This window comes from Gymnoscopelus microlampas (genome assembly GCF_963454915.1).
Source record: "Gymnoscopelus microlampas genome assembly, chromosome: 10".
NCBI classification, from domain to species: Eukaryota; Metazoa; Chordata; class Actinopteri; order Myctophiformes; family Myctophidae; genus Gymnoscopelus; species Gymnoscopelus microlampas.
Window position 1 is genome coordinate 7,657,232 of NC_139947.1, and position 25,508 is coordinate 7,682,739.

General features: G+C 41.3%; 1 protein-coding gene across 1 annotated transcript; it reads right to left on the minus strand.

The window, feature by feature from the left end:
* Nucleotides 1-2,220: 2,220 nt before the first annotated feature.
* usp11 (ubiquitin specific peptidase 11) lies at nucleotides 2,221-24,744 on the minus strand. Its single transcript, XM_084069803.1, has 21 exons — nucleotides 24,522-24,744; nucleotides 19,537-19,646; nucleotides 17,581-17,711; nucleotides 16,690-16,807; nucleotides 16,453-16,598; nucleotides 16,274-16,335; nucleotides 15,364-15,463; nucleotides 12,840-13,013; nucleotides 12,209-12,367; nucleotides 11,280-11,504; nucleotides 10,666-10,749; nucleotides 10,375-10,469; nucleotides 9,514-9,699; nucleotides 8,937-9,046; nucleotides 7,545-8,081; nucleotides 6,946-7,016; nucleotides 6,732-6,844; nucleotides 5,750-5,899; nucleotides 5,310-5,425; nucleotides 4,565-4,653; nucleotides 2,221-4,381 (listed from the first exon to the last, which is right to left on the minus strand). The coding sequence occupies exons 1-21, from the start codon at nucleotides 24,620-24,622 to the stop codon at nucleotides 4,214-4,216; spliced, it is 3,045 nt and encodes a 1,014-aa protein (XP_083925929.1). The 5' UTR covers nucleotides 24,623-24,744; the 3' UTR covers nucleotides 2,221-4,213.
* Nucleotides 24,745-25,508: the final 764 nt, after the last annotated feature.

The window sequence follows — 25,508 nt, forward strand, 5'->3', positions numbered from 1 at the left end:
CTTTCCGTCTCCCCCCCCCCCCCTCGGCCAAGCTAACATTGGTCAAGCCTCACGTGACAATACGTTGAAAGAGTGTGCTCTGATTGGCTAGTGAGACGTACATGACGTATAGCGGCCTATAAATATATGTGTCACTTTGAAAGAGTTTCTGTCTCTTTCAAAGTGAGGTAAGACAGGAATAATCACGAAATGGCTGAGAAATGGCGGAGCAATACATTATGTAGACACACTGGTGTCATCACAATACGTAATATAAATAGCTTAGACAGGATTAATCAATATTTGCTGGCGGAGACTTGTGCTCCGAGGAGCACATTTTCTAGTTTTTAAATTGTTTTTGCAAAAGTATGCTACCAAACAGTACACACACACCCACAACAATTAAATCACGAAATGGCTGAGAAATGGCGGATATTGTAACAATTGGATAGGACACTTACACAGACAGGACAGATAGGACACTTACACAGACAGGACGGATAGGACACTTACATAGACAGGACGGATAGGACACTTATACAGACAGGACGGATAGGACACTTATACAGACAGGACGGATAGGACACTTATACAGACAGGACGGATAGGACAGTTATACAGACGGATAGGACACTTGTGTCATGTTACTATGACACAGTAACATGTTCTATTTTTTGTAAGAATTAGAACATTCCCAACATTCCCAACACAAGTCTGCTGGCGGAGACTTGTGCTCCGAGGAGCACTTTTTCTAGTTTTTAAATTGTTTTTGCAAAATTATACTACCAAACAGTACACACACACCCACAACAATTAAATGCAGTATTGCTACAATTTACTTTTTAAATAGTGTGATACAATTACAATAATACTGTCTGTGATAATTCTACATTTTTAACCTCTTTCAACTGGTGTCCCTATTTTGGGCATGTCATTATAGAGGCAATTTATTTTTAAGTAGAAATGTTTTGAAAGTATAAAATACGTGGTAAATATTGCAGCACATCTAAATATTGTATCACATCAAAATATATTTATGTTGGTACCAATTCTGCCAAATCCCGCTGGTTGGTGCTGGGGTGTATAGTTTTCGACCATAACAAAGAGCCTCATATAGCCCCCTATTTGTTTAGGGTCCCCCACAACCTTGGGCTGGCACTGAATGTGAGTTCTGAAAATGTCATTAGTCTATTTTAATCCAGTGAAGATCCATAATATTCCTTATGTGTTTTTGTAGTGGTTCACTGTATTAACATACAGTTATGCATGTATTCTGGTGGTGACTTTATTTGATAAGCCAGTTATCTGTCACGTTTGTCATACATTATGTCTCATTGGTTTGTGTTCTTTTTTAACGGAAACACACTTTACATATATTTTTACACCTTTTGGCAGCACTTTTTATTTGTCACTATGGATCATAATTTTTTTTAAAAAGAATATTTTTGCCACTGCAAAACGTCTGTGGACATTCCCTTTGTTATGTTGGTGTGTGAGCATTCCTTTTGTCTTCTTGATAAGCCAGTTAAAATCTTATTTCCAATAAACTGTTTCAGATGAACATGGAAATTGGCTACACAGCCACAAGGCCACTGACAGTAGACTGCTAGAAAAAGAAGCTTGGGAAACACTTAATAGTTATAGTATCTTCAAACTCCCCATAAATGAGGCAAACCACAACACCCTCATGCATGTGGCTTATGAACCAAGCCGTTCAGCCTGTTTATGTTTACTGACCAAACACTTTACATAGTTCGCTTTCAAAACATACATGCTGAGACACACCACCAGACTAGAGGTCCTGGTAGGATATAAAACCAGCAGCACTAGAGGCCCTGGTAGGATATAAAACCAGCAGTACTAGAGGTCCTGGTAGGATATAAATCCAGAAGTAGTAGGTCCTGGTAGGATATAAAACCAGCATTACTAGAGGTCCTGGTAGGATATAAAACCAGCAGCACTAGAGGTCCTGGTAGGATATAAAACCAGCAGTAGAGGTCGTGGTAGGATATAAAAAACAGCAGTACTAGAGGCCCTGGTAGGATAAAGAAGTAGTAGGTCCTGGTAGGATATAAAATCAGCAGTACTAGAGGTCCTGGTAGGCTATAAAAGCAGTAGAGACTAAAATTAGGTAAACTTAAAAAACAAAACTATTAAAAGTCAGTAAAGAACGTTTTCTATCAGTACAGGCACTATTGTCATTTAATAATGTGATTTATTTATATCAAAAAGACCAGAGTGTACAATAAAAATATTTTATCTGATATTTGACAAGACACCCCGCCCCAGCCAGATAAGCTAGAGAATGAGAATAACAATTATTATAATACATTTATTTCAATAGAAAAATACTGTACAGAGCCAATTTAAAATAATCAGGAAAAGAAAATCACTCTACTATTCACTAAACCACCAACAAAACAAAGAAATCTTAACACAAACACAGCGTTTAGCCATCGTAGGGATTTATAGAACCTTTTTTTTTCTTTTTCTGGCAGAATAGTAATACAAACTTTATCTTTAAATCTGAAAAATAAATCTCTGTTTTAATGTCCTGCACCGATAGATCGTAAATATATCAATATAATCAATTATATCCTCAATATAATCAATATCATTGAACAAAAACAGAAGCTTATAGTAATCAATGGAAGATCTGCAGACCCAAACTGAATATGTGTGCGTGTGTGTGTGCATGTGCGTGCGTGAGACAGTGTGTGTGTGTGTTGTGGGGGGGGGGGGGGTATAGCAACGTAGAACATCTCAAATTATTTATTAAAATAAATAAATAGCTGAGGACATGAAACCCAAAATATACAAAGCAAATTCTTCTCCCATTAAACGGTTTAGTTTGATTTGTTTTGCTCCATTGTAAATAAACAGATTGACGGATATGACCCACAATCCACTGCAGCAAGTCGCTTAGTCCCGGGGTGGTTCCGACAAGATTCTCCCATTTCTCAAAATGCTCTCCAGAACAGGAATGTCAAGTGTGTGACTCATCTGTGATTGATTAATTAATGTATAGTGTGTGACTAATCTGTAATTAACCCTTTACGACGGGAACGCATCCGTGTCATTTTAAGATTTCTTTGGCTATTCAAAAATAGCAGATATACAAGCTATGAGCTTGTATATCTGTTATTTTTTAATAGCCCGAAGAAATCTTAGAATGAGACAGATGCGTTCCCGGTCTTAATGCGTTAACATGTATGAACTAATAAGTCAATGGTTCTCAAACGGCGGGGGGGGCCCTCGAGGAGGGGAGGGGGGGTCTTTCCGAATGGACCCTTGAGAGTTAAGGGGGAGAGAAGCACTGTACCTAGTAGTTCATACAGCAGAAAATGACACCTTCCAAGTCGGGGAGATGTTCCCGGGTTCAGCGTCGGTTCAAAGTGGAGAGGAGGACGAGGACGAGGATTTTTACTTCGAGGATAGGGTTGGGATCCAGGAAACAGGAGGAACTGGATCCAAAATTGAGGAACTGGAATCGCGGGTTCCATCACATTTTGGAATTGGAACCGTGTCCGTAAACCAGTTTATCACTGTGTCAAGGCTGGTGTGTGGACTTCACGTCTACTATATAATTACAATACCGGTGGTTCTCAAACTCGTTCATTTCAAGGACCGCCATAACTCTGTACACTCTCAGCGATACAGACCTGGAAGGGTCCATTTGGAACCCCTTCAAGGACCCCTGGGGGTCCCTGGACTCAATTTGAGAACCAGTACAATGATATGTATGCAATAATGTATGTATGATTGAATGTGTGTTTATCAAAACTTATATTTTAGGCCAAAATGATGTATGTTTTTTTATTTTTATATCATTTATATGAATCGTTAAAAAAGGTAATCAGACCGTTGAGAGGGAATAGTTAAGGAACCGGAATCGTTGAAATCTTAAAGGATCGCAAATCTATTTGAGGAAGACCGAATTTTGTTTTGTTATTCCTTGAGTTTTTATTTTTGACATTTTAATTTAACAAGTTTTACTAGTTGAAAGTGAAACATTGTAATCATGTGACGCCGCTTGGTGACATCATGTGATCATGATGACCTCATCCACATCTCCTCGTCCCCTTTCCTCATCTTGCCCCAGTCTCGGATTGAAGGTAGGTTGCAAAAAAGAAAAAAAAAAAAAAAGAAAAAAAAACACAGATCAAAATGGTCCTCGAGGAAGAAAAATCTAATCAAAGTGAACAGAAAATAAAACGAAACTGCTGATTGTGGTTCAGTCCGTTTCCATGGTGACGGAGTAGACGGCGGCACCCTGCTCTGTGCTGTTGCTCTGACAGAAAGCTGTGTCGTTAGTGGGGGGCGTGGCCGAGGAGGGGGCGGGGACGCTGGGCGTCCTGATCTTGTCTTGTCGATGGTAGAAAAGAAGATATGCTGCATTAGTCTGGAGAGAGAGAGAGAGAAAGAGAAACAGATAGAGAGAGGGATAGAGAGGAGATGAGAAAGGCAACTTATAAAAAAGTTTTGCTATTGAGTTTTTGAGCACCAATAACCAATAGTTTAATACGTTTCTGAAAAAGCATACATCACATTTTATAATAATAATAAATTGTGTGTGTGTTCTCACCACAATCTGGTCCTCTCTAGCGTAGGTCACCTTGCTGTCATCAAAGTAATACCACTGACCATTATCCTTGTTCCTCGCATAGCTGGTGTCTGCACACACATACACACATTTATCGCACACACATTAACCACTATGATACGATATTATATTGGCCATTACGTATACTGTATGACCGTTGATAATGTATCGGAAATTATGCAGGGCCGATGTGTAATTTTCAAAAATAAATTAAAAATAGCTGATCTACAAGCTCACAAAAAGAGTAAGAGCCCTGGCATGACTGTCAAAATGGCGGCCCAAGTTGAACCGTTTCACTTTCAGACTGATGAAGGAACATGATTGAAGTGAACTAAAATTAAAAAAAATACCTGGTAAAATGAATTCAAAGCATAAAAAAAAAAAAAAAAAAGATTGTCTTCAAGTAAACTAAAGTATTTTGAAACCAGATTTCTCAGAAAACATAATTCTATTCTATAACACTTGGGTCAATCTAAGCAACGGATACTTTATTGTGTAGCCTCTGATCCTCTACTTTCATATAAAATTAAGAAACAAAAATGCTAAAATGTTGGATGATTGCTGCATGCGGTCACATTTTCCCAATTGTTGAAACAATGGGAAAGGTTTCATTGTTCACAGGTTGCCAGTGCAGGTTTGTGGTTTGAGGAGAGCGATATAGTAGCCAAGACAGAATGAATGAATTAAGGAGAGAATACAGTCTTAACTACAATCTTAAAAGGCTTACAATGTCCGTCCCTGAGTCCTCCGTAGTGATTGGACACAGCGATGAGGTCATAGCGGCTTGGAGGCTCCCCATTGGTCACATTCTTCCTCAGAAGGAAACCAGAGAAGTCTAGGTCTCTGAAAACAAACAGTTATGCAGGCCACATTAGACATCTGGATTAAAATTACATTATTATACACCTAGATTAACATCTGGATTCAGCACAATTTTCCAAAAATGGCAGATCTACAAGCTCATAGCGAGGCACGAAGTGACGCGATATGAGCTTGCCTTGTATATCTGCTATTTTTGAATAGCCACAGTATAATTGTTATACAACCAAAATAATTGTTAAAGTGGTTAAAATCTAAAATGTCACAGATGCTTTCCAGGGTTTTAATGGGTTAAATCTGTCGATATCAGTCAACCCCTGGTGTGCGTGTGTGCGTGTGTGTGTGTACCTGAGTGGGAAGTCGACGATGCTGTCTAGCTTCTCTCTGGAGAACTTTGTGTAGGAGAACCTCTTGAGGTGGATGATCAGCACCTCGGGCAGAGACCACAGGTCCAACTTCTTAGTGGCCAACTGGTGCTTCTTACAGACTGGACAGTACCTGCACCACACACACACACACACACAGGTTTGTATTACTATACGTGTGACAACAACAACAACATTTTAGGATGGCATTGAAAATAGCCCCAAAACAGATAGACAGACAGTTGTAGACAGAAGTTTTGGCGATGCGTTAACCCCAGAACAGGGATGCTAAACTAATCTAGTTGCTGCGACTCTGTCCACCCGCACGAGCGCGTGCGTGCGTGTGTGTATTACAGTGAAAAAAGGATAAGATATGCAAATCCCCACAGTTCTGCTGGAGCAAAAAATACTCAAGTGAAAAGAAGCCAACGTTTCGGCCATGCAAGGAATGATGAAGCCCTTGCATGGGCGAAACGTGGCTTTTGTTGGTTAAATAAAAGTCTATCATGTGCAGACATTCCCAACTTTTCATGTGTGTGTACGTCGTCAGTGGTTCTCAACCTGTGGGTCGGGACCCCCAGGGAGGTCCCCACATGATTTTGGCGGGGTCCCCAATTTTATTTGGTAAAGTGCCAATTTAAGGACTTATAAGAGAAGAAAAAAATAAAATTTAAAAAACAGCATGCTAAATCAAAAGAAATCAACAAACTATACTATAAAAACTGGTCAGTCATTGGCCAAATTGTCAAATAATATGAAAGAGGCAAAAATTGCTGATCTACAAGCTGTGAGCTTGTAGATAGGCTATTTTCACAATATTTATCTGTGGAATCAGGGTGGGGTCCCCAGTTCAAATATGCTTATTTTGGGGGGTCGCGGCCTGAAAAGGTTGAGAACCACTGGTGTACGTTACCATGGATTCTCTTTTTCTACAGTGGTAAAGAGTGTATGTGTGTGTGCTGTACCATGGGTTTTCTTCCTCCAGTGTTTCTACAGTGGTAAACAGTTCGATGCACTGCTGCAGTTCAACCGTGGTCTGCTGGTGAGGAACGTCCATGCTGTGATGCTTCACGTATTTCTAACACACACACAGAGTTGAAAAGTTTCTGTTACTTCTGTTCAGGAGCAACCGGGAAATGCACAGTCTAGCACACGAACAACAGCACCCACATCCTTTACCTCGGCCTCATTCTCATTGTAGTATTTCTTCTTCATGTCGGGGGTCCAGTCAATGGCGACATACGGCTGGGCTGGAGCAGGACACATGAGAGAGAGTGCATTTTCAGGGCATGTTCATTTTAATGATCAATCGATTGCGTTTTGCCAATTATTTGGAGGCCCACAGGTTGAGAACCAGTCTTATGCTCATATGTTTTTTATCTAGCTGTATCCAAGACAAATAGAAGAGCGAGACAGCCAAGTGGCTTTTACTTCCTGTATCTTGTGACGTAGTTAGCCCCACCTCTTAAGGAGACCGATGTAGGTTGGAGTCTACTCACTCCAACAGGAGAGAGAATATGAACACAGCTTCTGACCCGGTCTTTACCTCCATGGTCACTGAACTAAATATTGGACCCATTCTTCACAAGCCACACAATCTCAACATCATTCTGACAATAAAATGGCTTTTTTCAAAGACACAAATCAGGGAGAAAATCTACTTTGTTATGGACCTCTCCACCATTTTGCCCCTAGTGGCGAAGCGTGGGTTGGGGTATCTTCCTAAATTAAGCGTCTTTGGCCGTACCACAGACTATAAAAGAGTTGTTCAGACTCACAGCTGAAGGAGAAGGCGTGCTCTCCCTCGCCCATCCCCCGCTCCGTCGTTCCGTTGGAGTTCACCGCCTGAATGGAGAACAGGCACTTCCTCTTCCTGGCACGACACGACTTCCTGTCAACCTGCAGCGAACACGCCTCTTCCTCTTTATTATCCTCTTCTTCTTCTGTGATTTCACAGGGTTCTTGTTGTTGCTGTTGTTGTTGTTGTTCTTGCGCTGCCCCCTGGTGGTCGGACAGCGGCACTGCCGCGGCAGAGATGGCGTTAGCGTTGTTGGCGGAGGCGTTACCGCTGATGTTAGCGATGTTAGCATTCCCGCTAGCATTAGCGTCGGCGCTAACGGCGCAGAGGGAGGCGGGGTCAGAGTCACTCTGGGATACACTGCTGGTGGTCGCTTCCTCGGCACTGTCCAGTGAAGGCTGGGTGTGGTTGAGATGGGGGCGGGGTTTAGTCACGGCCGAGCCGTCCGGTTGGCTGTTGGCCTGTCCGTCTCCCTGGGAGGAGGGGCCCGCTATCTCTCCGTCTTCTTGCTCCTCCTCTGAGGAATGAAAAGGACAGGTTGTGGTGCATCACGGGTAATCATTCTTTATGAAAATAATTCATGCGTTTAATGTCTAACATGTTAAGATGGTAAAATGTATGTATCGGGGCCTGGGCCGTAGCGTTACGGTCCAGGCACCCTGGATGCAATGCCAGCCTGAGTGACAGCGCGTCGCAAGTTCGACTCCCGACGACCTTTGCTGCGTGCCCCCCCCCACCCATCTCTCTTCCCCATATCTTGTCAGCATACTTTCCCTATCCCTCACTAAATAAAAAAAAAGCATAAAAAGCCCCAAAAAGATCTTTAAAAAAAAAAAAATGTATGTATTCGGGTTGGGCGATGTGTGTTCACATTGGGCACAACACAACATTGTGATGAACGACGGCGTCGCCCCATTGTGGATTAGACTGGGATCAAATCGCTTTGCAGTTTGGAGATCCGGTCTAGATCTGAGCACCGGAGCAGTAAATAGAAACAGGACTTTAGACAGAAAACGTTTTCTGCGGAAAGCCTGGTGATGCGAGGTTATTAGTGGATTATTTTAATTAAAACATCCTTGCTGTCTGGCAGAAACCTCACATAAAATATTATCCACATTTTAATGTTTTTTTCCCGTAAATTAATGCCCTACTTTGACATACTACAGTGTCACGCAGAAATAGCCGATCTACAAGCTCAAAACGCATCGTGCCGTGTTTTGAGCTTGTAGATCATTTTGACTATTTTTGAATTGGAATCCTGAACAGTAACAGTTTTGGACATAGGAGGTTTCCCCCTGGCAGCAACGACATGGCACTTTCCCCATCGCATAGTACAGTGTAGCATTATGTCTGTTCTTCTGGGAGAGCGTACCGTCACTGACTCCGTTGGTTTGAGTCTTGTACAGCTCTTCCTCGCCATCGTCTTCCTCCTCTTCACCTTCCTCTACCTCCTCCGAGGGGTCAGGAGGTCGCACGTAGCGCCTAAAGGGTTAGTCACACACGTTAAATCCTTCCATTTATTCATTACAGCTTCACGCTGGTTTTATATTACGTGTTAGTTTATATTAGTTAATTAATGTACTTAACCCATTCAATCCGGGACCGCGTGTCTGTCATTCTAGATTTCTTTGGCTATTCAAAGATAGCAGAAATACAAGCTCATAGCGCGGTACCGAGTGCCGCGTTATGAGCTTGTAGATCTGCTGATTTCTCTTGAAAATGGGTGCAAATCTTTGAATATATATTTTTTAAAGCAAACATTTGTAAAATATTTTGTTCCAGGGACACCCAGAAGCAAAGATTTGAGTTACAAATGTTCGCTTTAAAAAAATATATATACTCAAAGATTTGCACAACTTTCCAAAAATAGCAGATCTACAAGCTCATAGCACAAGCTCAATGGGTTAATTAATGTACAATGTATTGTGTGTGCATGAGTGTTCCCTTACGCCAGTCTCTGTAGGAAGATGCCATACAGGTCGTGTGTGTTGCACTGGTTCCTGTCCACGGCCAGGAGCAGTGGGTGTCCGAACAGAGAGCTGCTCCCACAGCCAAAGTCTCTGCAGTGGGAGCGCTCCCGCAGGTACACTGCCAGCATCACCGCCTCTCCACTGTCCATACTGGATAACTGGTAGCTACACACACACACACACACACCGACAGACAGTCAGAAAGGCCGACAGACAGACAGACAAATTTAGGCGAGCGACACGGACATATGATGAAGCCTAAATTAGGCATTACACGCACAACCAACTCTATATTGTCCTTAACTCTTTGCCTGCCACCGACAAGATTTCTCGTCAGATTCTGCTAAGGCGCAGCCTGCCATTGATGAGAATGACGAGATTTTGTGTTTTCAGTGGTTTCCCACCAGTTGGCTCTGTTCGCTACCCTATGAAGGATGCTTTCACTGCCAGATGACGACAGACACGCCACAAATGACTTAATTTAAAAATAAAACAGCTTGTTTACTGCCTGTTTATACGTTGTGGAAAAATGGCTTCATCTCCGTTTCTGTAGCTTTCTTTTACAAAAACAAGCTTCATTCAACTGGCCACAGCTATGCAATGGATTACCGCGACCGGATATCCCCCCCCCCCCAATTCTACGAGACCCCCGTGCGTGTAATGAGGCAATCGCCGTGAGAACGGCGATCAGGGAAAATATTCCATGATATTTAGTAAGTTAGTAAAAACACTAGAAAATCGCTGGCAGTGGCATGGCAAACAATGTTTCATTTTGTGGCAGTCAAAGAGTTAATGGTACCTCAAACTAGAGGTCAAATATAGTTTTGTTACAGTACGTACACAAAGATGTCGTCTCTGTCCAGAATGCAGCTCAGAGCCTCATCAGTGTGGTAGATCTTATAAAACCTGTGGTTAAATACATCAGCCACCACCATCTGACACACACACACACACACACACACACAGTTGCATTACTAAGAAGAAGGCTTAGTTGTGTTGTTTGTAATGTGAGTTGTATGTTTGCTAATAATTATTTGAAATGTCAACATAATTCATGCTGGTGATCGTGATACAAAGATCTGATGAGCTGGAAAAAAACTAATATGTACAATAATAAATGATAAAAGTCACCTGACTGGCTGGAACGTTAGTCATCTCTGACAGGGCTACACACAGGTCTGATACCTTCCCTGCTTTAGGAACCACCGCCCGATGCTGAGACAGAAATAGAAACATCATTAGATTCACATCATATTAACTTAACCCATTAAGACCGGGAATGCATCTGTATCATTTTAGATTTTAACCACTTTAACCATTATGTTATACTTTGGCTATTTAAAAATAGCAGATATGCAAGCTCATTGCGCGGCACTCGGGCTATGAGCTTGTAGATGACATGAAAAGTTTGAGAACCACTGATATATATAGCAACATAAGTTTTCTCAACCAAAAAAAACTGTAGAAGACATTTGTAGAATCCCCAGAAGCAAAGATTTGAGTTAAAATGATCACTTTAAAATATATATATATATATATATTTATTATTATAAATATATATATATTTATTATATATATTAAAAGATTTACACACATTTTCACGTTTTTTCAAAAATAGCCCAAAGAAATCTTAAAATGACACACAGATGCGTTCCCGGTCTTGGGTTAAAAACGCAAAAAGTTAGAATATGGAGATAAGAAGTTTCTGCCCGACAACAGCGATATAATAATAACAACAACAGCACCTGTACTGGTTTGGCGTTGGGGTCCAGTGAGACAAAGAAGACCTCCATGACCCGCTCCTTGCTGACCGGCAGCGGGACGCTAAGGTAGCAGAAGGGGTCGAAGGTCACCGAGACCTTGTGGCATTCGGGACAGACCAGGGTGGACTTGAAGAGGCCGTGGAACGTGTCCACGATCACGCTGTCGTTGCGGCGACGGTGGTTTCGCCACGCCTCCTCCGCCACTTCCTGTTGTTTGGACAGGAAGCAGGAAGTACATTAAAAATACAGACAATAAGAAACTATGCTCCTGCAGAACTTTATTAATAGCCAACATATGCTATGAATGAACAATTCAATTTCAAACTAGGGCTGGGCAATATATCGACATTATATCGATATATTGATTGTTGTATTGATACATGACTTCAAAAGTCATAAAACGTTTACATGGGTAGCGTTAGCTAGTTCAAAGTCATACTGCATAACATTAATTTTAGTAGTCTTTTCTGGCCACACTTCTGGTCTGTCTATTATTTGTTAGACAGAATTCAGTTAGAAACAAAACCTCCTAAAGTAATGTTGCAGGGTCCTAGAACGAGGATATTTTGGAAATTAGTATTAGATTTAGAAATGGTCAAAAACTAGATTATATCAAAAATGACTTTTGTTAACTTTTGCTTTAACCCATTTAGACCCGAGGCTGATTCTGAGGCTGATGCCTTCTAAAATCAGAAATAGCAGATGCAGAAGCTCCCAGCGTGGTACTAAGTGACGCGCTGTGAGCTTATATATCTGCTATGTTTGAATAGTCAATGCAAAAATCTGAAATGACACAGATGCTAGTATGACTTCAAATGTTTGACTTAAATGTGTTGCTTGTTCCTTCCCATTATCAGATAAAGTTGGTGTGAGCTTTGCAAAGCTGATGATGGACATTAAGACAAACACACCTGGTCGGGTCGTCCGTCTGCGTCTCGTAGTTCGATGTACTCTTTGTTTTTGACGCGGTTCAGGTCTTCATGGAGTCCGTCCAACAGGAAGGACAGCAGCTCCTGGCTGTCGTGCTGCTGGTAACCCAGGAACTGTGAGGCGAAATGACCCACCTTCGTCTGGAAACAACACACAGAAACACCCTTCATCATCCTCACACAGCCTCAGAAAATTACCGATTAAAATAATCTCTTACACACACACACACACACACACACACACACACACACACACACACACACACACACACACACACACACACACACACACACACACACACACACACACACACACACACTTTCACTGTATCCCTGATTGTACTGATAAATCTGCAATCTGACTGTCACCAATTATTTTATATTTAGACTTATATCTGGACTGTAATACAATATTGTATGTTTCTATATAACGTATGACCAAAGATCCTGATCAGAACATCCTTACCAAAAACATCTATTCCTCTGATCAACTTTCGGAATCTTGACCATTCTGATATCTCAGTCATGTGTGATTATTGTGGAAATTCATAATGCAATGATGATAAAACACAATACATCATGGTCTCTAACACACACACAGATGTTGTGGTACCTTGAAGATGCGTGGTACGACAGAATAGTGACATCCAGACCACATCTGTTTGATGACATCGGCGTAGGCTTCAGCGATCTCTCCCTTCATGCCCAGAGGGTTGCTGAAGTTCAGCTCCTCCACGTACTCACTCCTCACAAAGTACTCCGTCAGAGGGGGAGTGTTACTCAGACACTGACACACACACACACACACACACACACACACACACACACACACACACACACACACAGAGAAAGGCAGACAGACAGACAGAGACAAGCAGAGATTTTAATATAACTAGATTTGACTACAAGCTGCTCCTATATTGCGCTGATCAGAGCAATGGTCTCAATGGTCTCGCCATTTAAATAGTTACAACACTGCGGTAACACTGCTGTAGTGCCCCAAATGTGTGCGAAAACATTTTGGTGTGACTATCGTCATGCTAGAAGCCTGAACAGTGTTTGTGCCAAGTTTGGTGTGGATTTGAGCAACGGTGTGCCTGTGGCCCCCCGGTTGTGATTATTGTCTAATCACAATTATTTGAGATATCGCAATTATTTTTGCTTAATCGTTTCCATGTTGAAAAATGTTCATACATTTTCAAATATCAAAAAAAGCAGAAATAGCAGATCTACAAGCTTACAACAGGTCACTTTGTGGCACGCTGTAAGCTTGTAGATCAGCTATTTTTAATGTTTAATGTAATGCTATGTATAACATTTTTAAATATGTCAATCATTTCTTTGTAAATTTAAGTTATTTGTCATATCTCCCCTGTGCAATTTTTGATTACGAAGCCTAAAAGGCAAACAGAAATTAAATTTGTATTCATATGTTCTAATGTTCAATGCCAAACACAATTAAATCGCTAATCTTAATTATTTGAGTGACAATTAATCGTCAACTTAAATTTGTAATCGTGACAGCCCTACGCAAGTCAGGATGTTACGTTTGTGACATCCACGTGGATCCACCCACCCACCAGGCCATTCTAATGTAGGATATTAGTGACGAGGCTGACAGGGTTGAAATGGGTCTTAAGTGGTCAGATGTCAAAAGTTAAATGAAAGCCAGAGGCTCTTGTGGCAACAACACGTTAAGCTTGACTTCTTTAAATACTCCACTCATTCCTTACATCACCATCATGTTTGCCATGGGAGGAGGTTTTACACACTAAAGTACATTCAGAAATCACTTTATCTCTAGGGTATATCTTTGTAATACGTCTCTAAACCTAAACCAGCGGTTCTCAAACTATGGGGCGCGACCCAAAGTGGGGTCACGGGTATGTGCCGTTGGGGTCGCGCATTGGCAACCAAAAAAATTGAATTATTTTTATCAAGAAAAGGAAAAAGAAAAAAAGGTCGTCACGACCAACGTTAAGAGGACGGCCACTAGACTCCTCAACACCGACCGAGAAGCAGCAACACCAGGGACACACAAGCCCTTGCAGAGGCTGAGGCACACACACTGTTCATAAACGATTTACTTTTTCATTTCATTTTCAATATGAGCGGGCGGCTTAAAAGATCCATTGTGGGTGTTTTTGTTACTCCGAGAGTGAGAGGGTACAAATACATGGACCACAGGTCCATTTGGTTCCATCTGTACCCAATCTCTTCCCCCAATGTACAGTAGAAAATATGTTACAATATCCTTCATTTATGAACTCTGCTAATGGATCTGTCTGTTATTTATTTTCGATGTATTTCAGTTTGTTAAGGAAAACGTATGTTAAGGGACATTAGAGTAAGGCATCTTCTTCAGCATGTCCTACTCCCATCTCTGCGTGTAATCAAATTAAAATGATCTTCAATAGGTAATTGTTCTTCTGGTTAAATCAAAACTAAATTCACTCGTACTCGGGGAATGGAGCCCAGAACTTTTGAGATTAAAAGGTAAGCGCTCTCTCCGCTAAAACTGCCTGGACATTTGTCCTCTCTAATGTCTATGACATGGTTCTGCCCCTGATCATGAAGAAGATTTGTTATGATCCATCTCTCTTCCGTCTCTTATCTCTCCTCTCCCGTTTCACCCGTCTTTCTCTCTCTCCACCCGGCCTCTCGTCACTCCCTCTCTCTCTCCACCCGGCCTCTGGTCACTCCCACATACCACCCAGCTCACCTCATCCTGTCAACACCTGTTTCCACTTCCCCTAGCCAGACTCCCCCCTGCTGCTATAAAACTGGACTGACGGCCACATACATCCTAAGCATGCGTTACCATGTGTTTCTGTATTGGCTTCCTAGCCTCTTAACCATTTAAGATCCATTTCAAATGACGTGTTGTGAGATCGTAGATCGGAATTTTTTTTGCGTGAGTTTACAAAGTTGGCAAATTCATCTAGGTTGCCAAAGGGAACACCACTGTTCTGCCCATGTACTTCCAGATGCAGAGAAGTTTTGCCCACTTATTTTTGAGAGGGCAGCGACGCTTGAATAGTTGTTTTTTTTCACTGTGTAATGTGGTCTGTAAACGCCTTCTGTGCATCCTCTATACCTGCAGACAGAGTTCATGAAGCGTGTGTGTGTGTGTATACCTGCAGAGCAGAGTTCATGAAGCATGTGTTTCCCAAGTTGGTGAGTCCACACACTCCTGGTTGTCCTTTGTAAGAGTCCTGATCTTCTACGGAATTCCTCCTACACACACACAAACACATACAATTAACCCTATATATAATGTAAAAAAGAAATCACACCCTGTGTGAAGTGAGTGGTGCCTTTGATGAGCCCCGTATTAAACCCCGTATTGATGTTGTCATCAATGTTTGTGGACAGACATACATACATACGGACACACGGACAAAGTCATGTATAGGAGTGGTTGCCTTCGGCACCACTCAAAAAACAAGAAAAACTGCTCCTCTGAGCGCAGGTCTCTGCCAGGTCAGGTAGGTTATTGTGGCTCTTCCACTTTTTGGTTTCTGCAAAACGTCCACCCAGTGGCATTTCTTCCTTGGCCTAGTGGGAATGTGCATGCAAGGTTTCACGGCAATCGCACGCTGCGTTCATAATCTGAGACATTTTGTTCAAAACAGACCGCTCCTGCAAACTATGAAAGACAATCTTAGCCAATCAGGATGGAATATGACAAATCGGACTGATCTGTATTGATCACATGACTATAGAGATACTGTGTACCGATTTGTGACAAAATCTGTAGGACTAAAATAAAAAAACGTGTTGTGCAAAAACATCGGCCTCCTGGTGGCGCTATAACAGGTGGATGTGAAAAATGTGGGGGCAGAGGTTCTGCTCTGGCCTCCAGGGAGTGTGTGTGTGCGCACAGTTTCACGCAGATCGAGCCAACGGTGCCGGAGATTAGCTGTTCACGGGCGGACGGACGGACACACGGACAGACAGGGGGCAAAACAGTCTCAGCCACACCTTCGGCTTGGTGGAGACAATAAAATAAATATATAAGAGATGTATTAATCCCTCATGTCTTACATGATTTGGGGTCTGGAGCTGGGCCAGGTACCATCAGCATTCCTTATCTCCATGATGACAGTCTGACACACACACACACACACACACACACACACACACACACACACACACGTTAAAACACACACTTAAATAGAAGTAACATTCTGATAAACAAGAGAGAGGAGAGGAGGAGGTCAGACCATTCCAGAGCAGAGGCAGGCGTCCAGGACGGTGACTTGTGTGTTCCGGAGTCGTTCACAGCAGGTGTCTGAGCTCTTCATCCACAGTCGACATTCGGAACCCTCAGCCACCGAAAACTGTTTGCACACCTCCTTCTGAATGGAGTCTGTCGCACACAAACACACACATTAGATTCTCCCAAATTCATTTAGTTGAGTGACATCACTGACTATATACACACACACACACACACTTACGTATGCGGTCAGCCCGGCTGAACTGTGCGGTGATAACGTTGTCCATGTTGCTATGGAGACAGAGGAAGACCTCCACTGGATATACCTCTACCTTCAACGTACTGGGCAGGTCTACTACCTACACACAACACACACACACACACACACACACACACAGTTAATGTCCTCCCAGTACAACACCCATGTCATAATATGGTGATTAGTTGGGCAACATCTTCTGTCGCGTCGCACTTTTGACTCGACATGCTCCACTGACAATGGAATGAGGACGTTCATTACTAGGGATGTGCATGACTGAACAAAATCAACCCAGAAAGGAACTCCGTTAGAAGCTGTCTTGAGCGCTAGCCGCCAAGTGGCCGCGCAAAGCACCCCACCAGGGGTCCCCGGGTGATTTGCTTAATGTGCAAAATTGTTTTCTCACTCAACAGTAAACCAACCAACATGCACTATAAGGGTATACAGGGTAAAAAAGTAAGTGACAATTTTATTAATTTAAAGAGGTACCTAATAACAATAAAATTAAAAGAGACCATTACAGCATCAAAAGTAATCAACAAAAAACAATTGTCAAACATTGGCCAAATATTACCCAAGACAATGGCAAAACAATGAAATTAGCCATTTTCACAATATGTATCTATGGAACCGAGTCAAACCAAAACTGATACAGTTCCAAGTGCTTGTCAGGAATATGATTATTTTGGGGGGGTCGCGGCCAGAACCTAGATCAACTATTTTCGGTGAATGTTCCCCCAAGAATAGGAATGCAAGGGTTCAAGTGGTTAATATAATGGAAAAAAAAAGAGTTCCTATCACACAAAGATTTGGTGCCCCCCCCGCCCCTGTAGTAACTCTGAGGACCCTCCCCCTCCCAGTTGTAGAGTTTACCTTGCGCTCCAGAGCAGGCTGGTCCTCCACCATGCCATACCAGGTGAGCAGCTTGTGCCAGGCTTCGGCCGGAACCAGCAGGAAGTCCTCGTTCTCCACCAGGCGCTCCTTCAGGTGGTACGAGTCCTGGTCTGGAATCAGAGACAACAGCTTCATCGTCATCATCATCATCATGATTTAAACCATTCAAACCGGGAATGCATCTCTGTAATTTTTAGATCTCTTTGGGCCATTCAAAAATAGCAGATATACAAGCTCATAACGCGGCACTGAGTGCTGCGCTATGAGCTTGAAGATCATCCTGATCTTAAAGCGAACATTTGTAACTCAAATCTTTGCTTCTGGGGGATTCTACAAATTCTAAATCCTAATATCATGCTACTATAATATCAGTGATTCTCAAAAATGATATGTCCGTGGACCCCCCCCCACCTCAAAATATTTAGTTCAACCAGGGACCCCCAGAAGTTGTAACAGAGTTAAAAATGTTTGCTTTAAAAAAAAATATATATATTATAGTCAAAGATGTGCACTATAGTGCACTAAATGTTCACTATTATTCAAAAATAGCAGATCTACAAGCTCATAGCACGCCACTCTGTGCCACGCTATGAGCTTGTATATCTGCTAACTTTGAATTGCCAAAGTATAAAATAATGATTAAAGTGGTTACACAGATGCGTTCCCGGTCTTCAAAGGGTTAAACAAAGTTCCCTCACCGACACCGTACAAAAAGACGAGGTACGCTGTAGGGGGCTGAGCTGGGAAGCTGTATTTTGAAATGAAATTGTGTTGCATCTGAATAATAATTGTGTCCCCTTTTAGTTGTTTTGAGGCATTTGTCACTCACTGTACACTTGCACATAATGTGAAATGTGTCCTCTGCATTTACATTTTACATGCAGTATTCATTTGCATCTTTGTTTTTGACAGACTTGGAAACATTCAAATTTAAATCCCCTCTTAAGTTCATTTAAATTGGCTTGAGACGTTGAATAAAACACTGGCTGGTAACACAGCTGTCTGACGACTGAATTTCCCTCTGGATTAATAATGGTCTATCCTATCCTATTCTGAAAGGTGAGAGTAGAGAACGGCAAACAGAGTATCCCTACTTATCCGTCTCCACGCAATACTCTTCCATCTTCTTCCCCAAATCTTTTATACGTTTTAAGGTGTGCTGAAAGATGAAGCTGTGTTGTGCAGCTTTGGCAACTGTTGAACATGCAATGTTGGTCAACGTATCTAGGTCAAAGTTCAAAGTGTGTGTATGTGTATGTGCGTCTAGCATAGAGGAAGCCTTTCTGACCAATGTCATTAAATACCAACCACTTCTACATACCATCTAAGAGCTGGACTATAGGTGCAGACTATTGTGTGTGTGTGTGTGTGTGTGTGTGTGTGTGTGTGTGTGTGTGTGTGTGTGTGTGTGTGTGTGTGTGTGTGTGTGTGTGTGTGTGTGTGTGTGTGTGTGTGTGTGTTCTACTCCCTCCTGTTGTGACTGACTGACCGTGTGAGTGACTGAGTTCTTGTTGTCCTAGTCTAGTCTTATGTTTTTTTTTCTTTTTCTCCGGACTGCGCCATGGGCTAGTGTAATAACTGGATGGGGGGCGCACAACAAATAAAGAACCTATGAACCTATTTATTTTTAATATTTGGCATCTTAGGACATACTCACAGGTTGTTAGAGGGTTTCAACAAAAGGTTAGGAATGCGCAAAAAGGAGCTAGCAAAAGGGCTGGCAAAGTAGTGTGCTGCCTGCCATAATTGAGTAGGGGTTCCAAATAGAGTCTAAAACTCTCAGACTTATGTGGTCCTTGAAATTAAAAAGTTTGAGAATCAAGTATTGTAATTGTATAGCAGTCATGAAGTCCACATACCAGCTCTGACAGTGTGATAAAACCCACTACTGGTTCCCACTACTGCTGCTGCTGCTACTACTATAATGAGACTGACCTTCAAACAGATCTGTGTTGTCGATCTGTCCCGGGAACGATGAGGAGTTCTGGTCTCCTGTTTCAACAAACTCCTTCCACTGTTCATACCACCGATGTTCTATGATGTACCTGACACACACACATACAGAGAAAAAGACAGAAACATTAGACCTACATGTTTTTTCTGTAAAAAGGCAGAGATCCAGGAGAGGCCACATTTTAACCATTTCAATCCGGGGACGCATCCGTGTCAGTTTAGATTTCTTTGGCTATTCCAAAATAGCAGATATACAAGCGCTTGTAGATCTGCTATTTTTGAAAAATCGTGAAAATGTGTGCAAATCTTTGAATAAATATTTTTTAAAGCGAACATTTGTAACTCAAATCTTTGCTTCTGGAGGTCCCTGGAATAAAATACTTTACAAATGCACTGTCCTCTGGTTTGATTCCTGCCAGAGTCATGAATTACACATCTTTTCCCCTCTCTACCGTCAGCTTCCGCTCTCCCCTATGTAAAAAAGAACGCAATACTTGCCTATACACAATCCAGCTGTGAAAATACATTATAGCCTACTACATACATATTAAATAAATAAAAGTAAACCAATCGCAGCGCATGCTGATAAGTGCATGACATCACAAAAATAGAACCACCTGGTGAAGCAAAAGTGAAACTTAGGAAGAATGTTAACCCATTCAATCCAGGGACGCATACTGTGTCATTTTAGATTTCTTTGGCTATTCAAAAATAGCAGATCTACAAGCTCGAGCTTGTAGATCTGCTATTTTTGAAAAATAAAATCTTTGAATCTGAATCTTTGTAGAATCCCCAGAAGCAAAGATTTGAGTTAAAAAAAAAACGCTTTAAAAAAAATATATACCGGTATATTCAAAGATTTGCCCACAATAAAATAAAATAAAAAGTAGATCTCTAAGCTCGTAGCGGCACTATGAGCTTGTATATCTGCCATTTTTGAATAGCCAAAGTATAAAATAATGGTTAAAGTGCATTCCCCGGTTTTAATGGGTTACTGTAGTGTACACCAACACTGTTCTCATGAAGCACTTTTGTTCTTATAGGTTTGTTGTTCTTATTTCCATTTGGGCATGGACACATTACTACATTCTGTCTCTCCTACACTGTCTCCCTCTGGACACTTTAATATCGCTGCTTGTAAAGCACCTTGTGATGTGAGCGGCTTTGTCACAAACTGTGTACACATTCAGAATTTTGTAATTGTTATTTACTAAGCAAGAATTTATTTACAGCAATAGTGTATAGTACCACCATCATTCAAATATTTTGTATGCGTGATGGACTCAAAATGTAAATTAAAATCTCCCTCGAGGGAAAGGTCTTCTGTTGACATGTTGGCGTTATTTGCTGATGTAGTCTTAATGGTTGATTACTTTTACATTTTATTAAACTGTCCGAGTGATGGGACTTCATAATTTCCACACGGTTTCAGTGTATTAAAGTTTCTTGCAAAAAGTATTCAACTTTTGAGCACTGTTGCCATTAGCGCCACCATCAGGAGAACTGGCCCCATATTTGATTATAAATGGTTTTGGACCGAACCCCTAAAAGGGCCATCCACACTGACTGAGCACTATAACTAGTATAAATATAACTAGAACTATAAAAATATAGTTTCAAGTCAAGTGGATGGCAGAGTTCACACCAACTATAAAAAAATCTAATAATTTAAAATAATAATAAATACTGTAGAGAAACACCAGAGGGCCCAGCCCATAATGACAAGTATTTAAGTACTCCTATGCCTACTGCTTTACAATAGGCAAAGATATAGAATGTAACAGCTGTCACAGTAAAAATAAATCAATAGAAAAAAAAAGTATTCTGATAAAAAACTATTTTATATTTACTAGTTCAAGATATGACCTAGTCATAAAAACATTTCAGAGACAGGTCCTGCTTTACAAGAAATAGAGAAAGTCCACTTTCATTTTTCATGTCTGTTTCTTGGAGATGAACTCAAGAAATCAAAAGTGAAACTGGAGGCTCAGATGTGTCATCACATTGGGATTTCCAGAAGCTGAGACAAACAACTCCATGGCTCCACAACAGTCCCCGTTTTATCCCCCGTTAAGTTAGCAGTGTTAATAATAATAGCTCCATGTGGATAATTAGAAACCTTTGTTTTGTTGAGGAGAAAGGTTGGCTAAAGTGATACTCAACTGTATCCGTCCAGTTTCCACTCATATCTTATGACAAAACAAATGATCAAATAACATTGCTTCATATAAGATCACATCACCCAATCTGATTCTCACTATTTTACATTTTAATTTGTTTATGGACTCACACTCTACAGGAAGTCATAAAATGCCTTACACTGTCTGTTTCCTACCATCTGTCTATCCTACACTGTCTCCCTCTCAGCTTTCCTACCGTCTGTCTCTCCTACACTGTCTCCCTCTCAGCTTTCCTACCATCTGTCTCTCCTACACTGTCTCCCTCTCAGCTGTCCTACTGCCTGTCTCTCCTACACTGCATCCCCCTTGCTGTCCTACTGTCTCCCGCTCAGCTTTCTATTCCTACGTTCTGTCTCTCCTACACCCGTCTCCCTCTCAGCCGTCTCAAATTATTCACCAAAGCAAGTGTATGCAGTATGCACCATTCTTCTTTCAAACAAATCTACAGTAACATAACGTTGTCCCTGTGTTCATATTCATAACTACGATAAGAGAGACTATACCTCAACTATATGGTTAACCTTGCAACACCAGGTTTTCCATAAGGTAGAAAGCCTGGTTTTCCGGTATCTGGTTGGGTGGCGCCACAATGTTATTGTTCCGCCACATGAATGCCGAATAAATCAAGTAGCCTGGCCTCGCCAGTCACTACAGCTTAGAATAAAAACGTGGACATACCAAAACCATATTTCCAAGCAAGAAGTACTTGAAGAAACTTGTCGAATTCCTAAAATTACACATTTTGAAGGGGGAGTCATTTTGGAGGAGCACAGGGCACAGGCTAGATCCATATCCGCTCTATACCGGATCAGAAAACAGCTAAATGAGTTGATCCCATGGCCTAGCCTTACTATATTTATGGCAGTGTGATGTATTAAATTTGCACGCGACATTCCCTGTGATTCATTGAGATACAATGCTCGCTCATTCTCCCACAGGGCAGATATGCTGTACTACTCATCCAAGTTAATTACTACTGACTCGCAATGGAATGCGAGCCTTAACAACTTAAACCCTCTAGACTTGGTAAACTGGACCTGAGCTGGCTCTGTACTTTTGTTTTTTCAGGCTACACCAAATCTCTCTACCAAAATAAATAGCAGATCTACAAGCTCACAATGCATCACATTGCGATGCATTGTGAGCTTGCAGATCTGCTATTTTTTGGGGGGTAATATCCAGAATATGGATACTGGGTTCAAAACGGTTAAACCTGCATGTCTTCCTGAGAATCAGTAAAACCCTGAACTTCTATTCTCCATCTAAACAACACATGAGTAGTTTCAGGTCAAATGGATGGTAGAGTTCACACCAACTATGAAAAAAATACAATATAGTTATAGCGCTCAGTGTGAACGGCCCTTTACAATAATATTAAATACTAGAGAAACACCAGAGGGCCCAGCCCATAATGACAAGTATTTTAAGTATTCATAAGCTTACTGCTTTACAATAGGCAAGATATACAATATAACTGTTCTGACCACAGTCAATGTCAAAATAAATCAATAGATTTAAAAAAAATAATAATAATCTGATCAAAACTATTTTATATTTACTAGGTCATCTAAACACATGATGTATTGACTAACACTGTAACATTATCATTCACTGCTCTTGCACATGAACTTGCATGTTTTCAGTTTCACTTACACAACCCAAGATAAAAGGATAAACATAATTGGTACAAGAAATACTTGAGCTCCTCTAGGACGTTGTATTAAACTATAGTGACAACTACACTAACAATAACATTAATAACTGTTAACATCTCCCTATAGACTAAAATGTTGGCTAAAAAACAATTTTGTCATATAACATAATAACTTGTGTATTTGTGCACGCTGCTTCCTCTCGTGGTTAGACTTTATCTGCCATAAATAGGAGAAGTGGTTTAAGAGTTTTAATGTCAATAGCGCCCCACTTATCTTAACCATTACAAAACAGTGTTGTTGCACGTTAAGTAAACGTTAGCCTTGTGCCAAAACAAGCTCCATGCTAACAGGTGTTACACCAACATCGGTGACTCATCGAATCGGGTGAGTCGAGTTCACAGATCGACTCTTTTGGCAATGTTGCGTTTAATTTTTTACTTTACTGGAGTATTTCCAATTTTCAATACTTTTATTTCACTACATCTCAGAGGCAAATATTGAGCTTTTACTAAAACTTTAGTTACTAAATTATTATATTAAAAAACATACATTAACCACTTTAACCCTATTTTATACATAGGCTAATCTAGATCGGCTATTTTCAAATATTGCAGCACTTTTCATTTGGTACTTTTGAAGTACATTTTGATTCCAATACTTTTGTATTTTTTCGCAAGTACATTTTGAATTCCGGACTTTTACAGTATTTCTACATTGACACTTTTACTTTAGTAAAAACATTGAATACGTTTTTCCACCACTGATGCTTTTCTTTTCTTTGTTACATTGTCCATGTGGGGCTTCTTTTGTTTTGTTTCTTCATCTGTATGACATGTCTATTAATGTTTTATTTGTAATAGATGTATATTCCACATTGAAGTAATTGTATCCTACGAATGTACAAATATTCCCGGAGAATGCCACTTCTCAAGCCCCTGGAGGGGTTTTAGGCAGTTTCCTTCACATTTGTACTGAATCTTTGTGTACTTTTTTTGTTTTGCTTTAATTCTCTTGTAAGTGAAAATAAACAAAAACAAACAAATACAGCGAAAGGACAACGCGAGTCACACTATTCGATAGGTCAACGCTTCGCGTGCAGCGCCGCTACCTAACCCTAGCGCTGTCAACTCACCAAGTGTCTCCGGCTCGCAGCTCGCAGTCGCGGAGTAAACATTCAATGTCCCTCCGCTGGGTGTGAAGCCCCGGCGGCTCCGTGGCGGCCGCGGCGGTCATAATAGCAACAATAACGACAAGAACAAGTCATAAATGTCATAAATGTGAGGATATGTGAGCGGTGAAGCGCCTCAACGGCCGCATTGATCTGCAGCGATAAAAGGAGAGACTGTGTTGTGTGTGTGTTTGCGGAAGTAGGAAGTGATGATGGCCTCGGTTTTTATATGGCGTTAGTGCGACGGTCTGTGTTGCCATATTCTGTGAGAGAAACAAGCAACCAGCTCTAACGAAAACAAGCCCAAAAGAAGCGACTAAGTATGGATGGGCCACATTTTTATTGAATACTTTTATTAGCAGTTTGCAAAAATAAAGCACAACAATGTACAGTTCAATACAAGGTCTGCTAAGAGGATTTTAAACCTAAGAAAGCCTAGGGCTTGTTTCCATTGGGGTTCCATTGCGGCAAAAAAGGAGACAATTTGGATTATTTTAACAACGCAAATATGTTTAGATGGGGGGGGGGTCGGTAGAGAAATACATATTCATCTGTCTGAGAGCCACTAGTTTAAACGACATTAGTAAACAAGCCCCAAATAAGCAACTACACTTTAGAAACAAGCCAAAAAAAACGCAACCCGCCGCAACTACCAATATTTACAAGCGAGTGAAGCGACTTTACAGAAAGACATGCCCAACGTCGCTTATAATAAGCGGACATGGCAACGCTAGAAGTAGGAAGGGATGATGGCCTCGGGTTTTATATGGCGTTAGTTAGACTGGGTTCAAGTTGCTTTGCAATTTGCTGATCCGGTCTGGGTTCCATGCCCTATTTTTGCATGTATGTGTGCGTGCATATGACCAGATACGGTAGGCGGGCTCTAGACCGGATCACACTGGTTGATTCACAATTAGAGACCAGGCTTCCCACGGGTGCTGCGGAACGCCT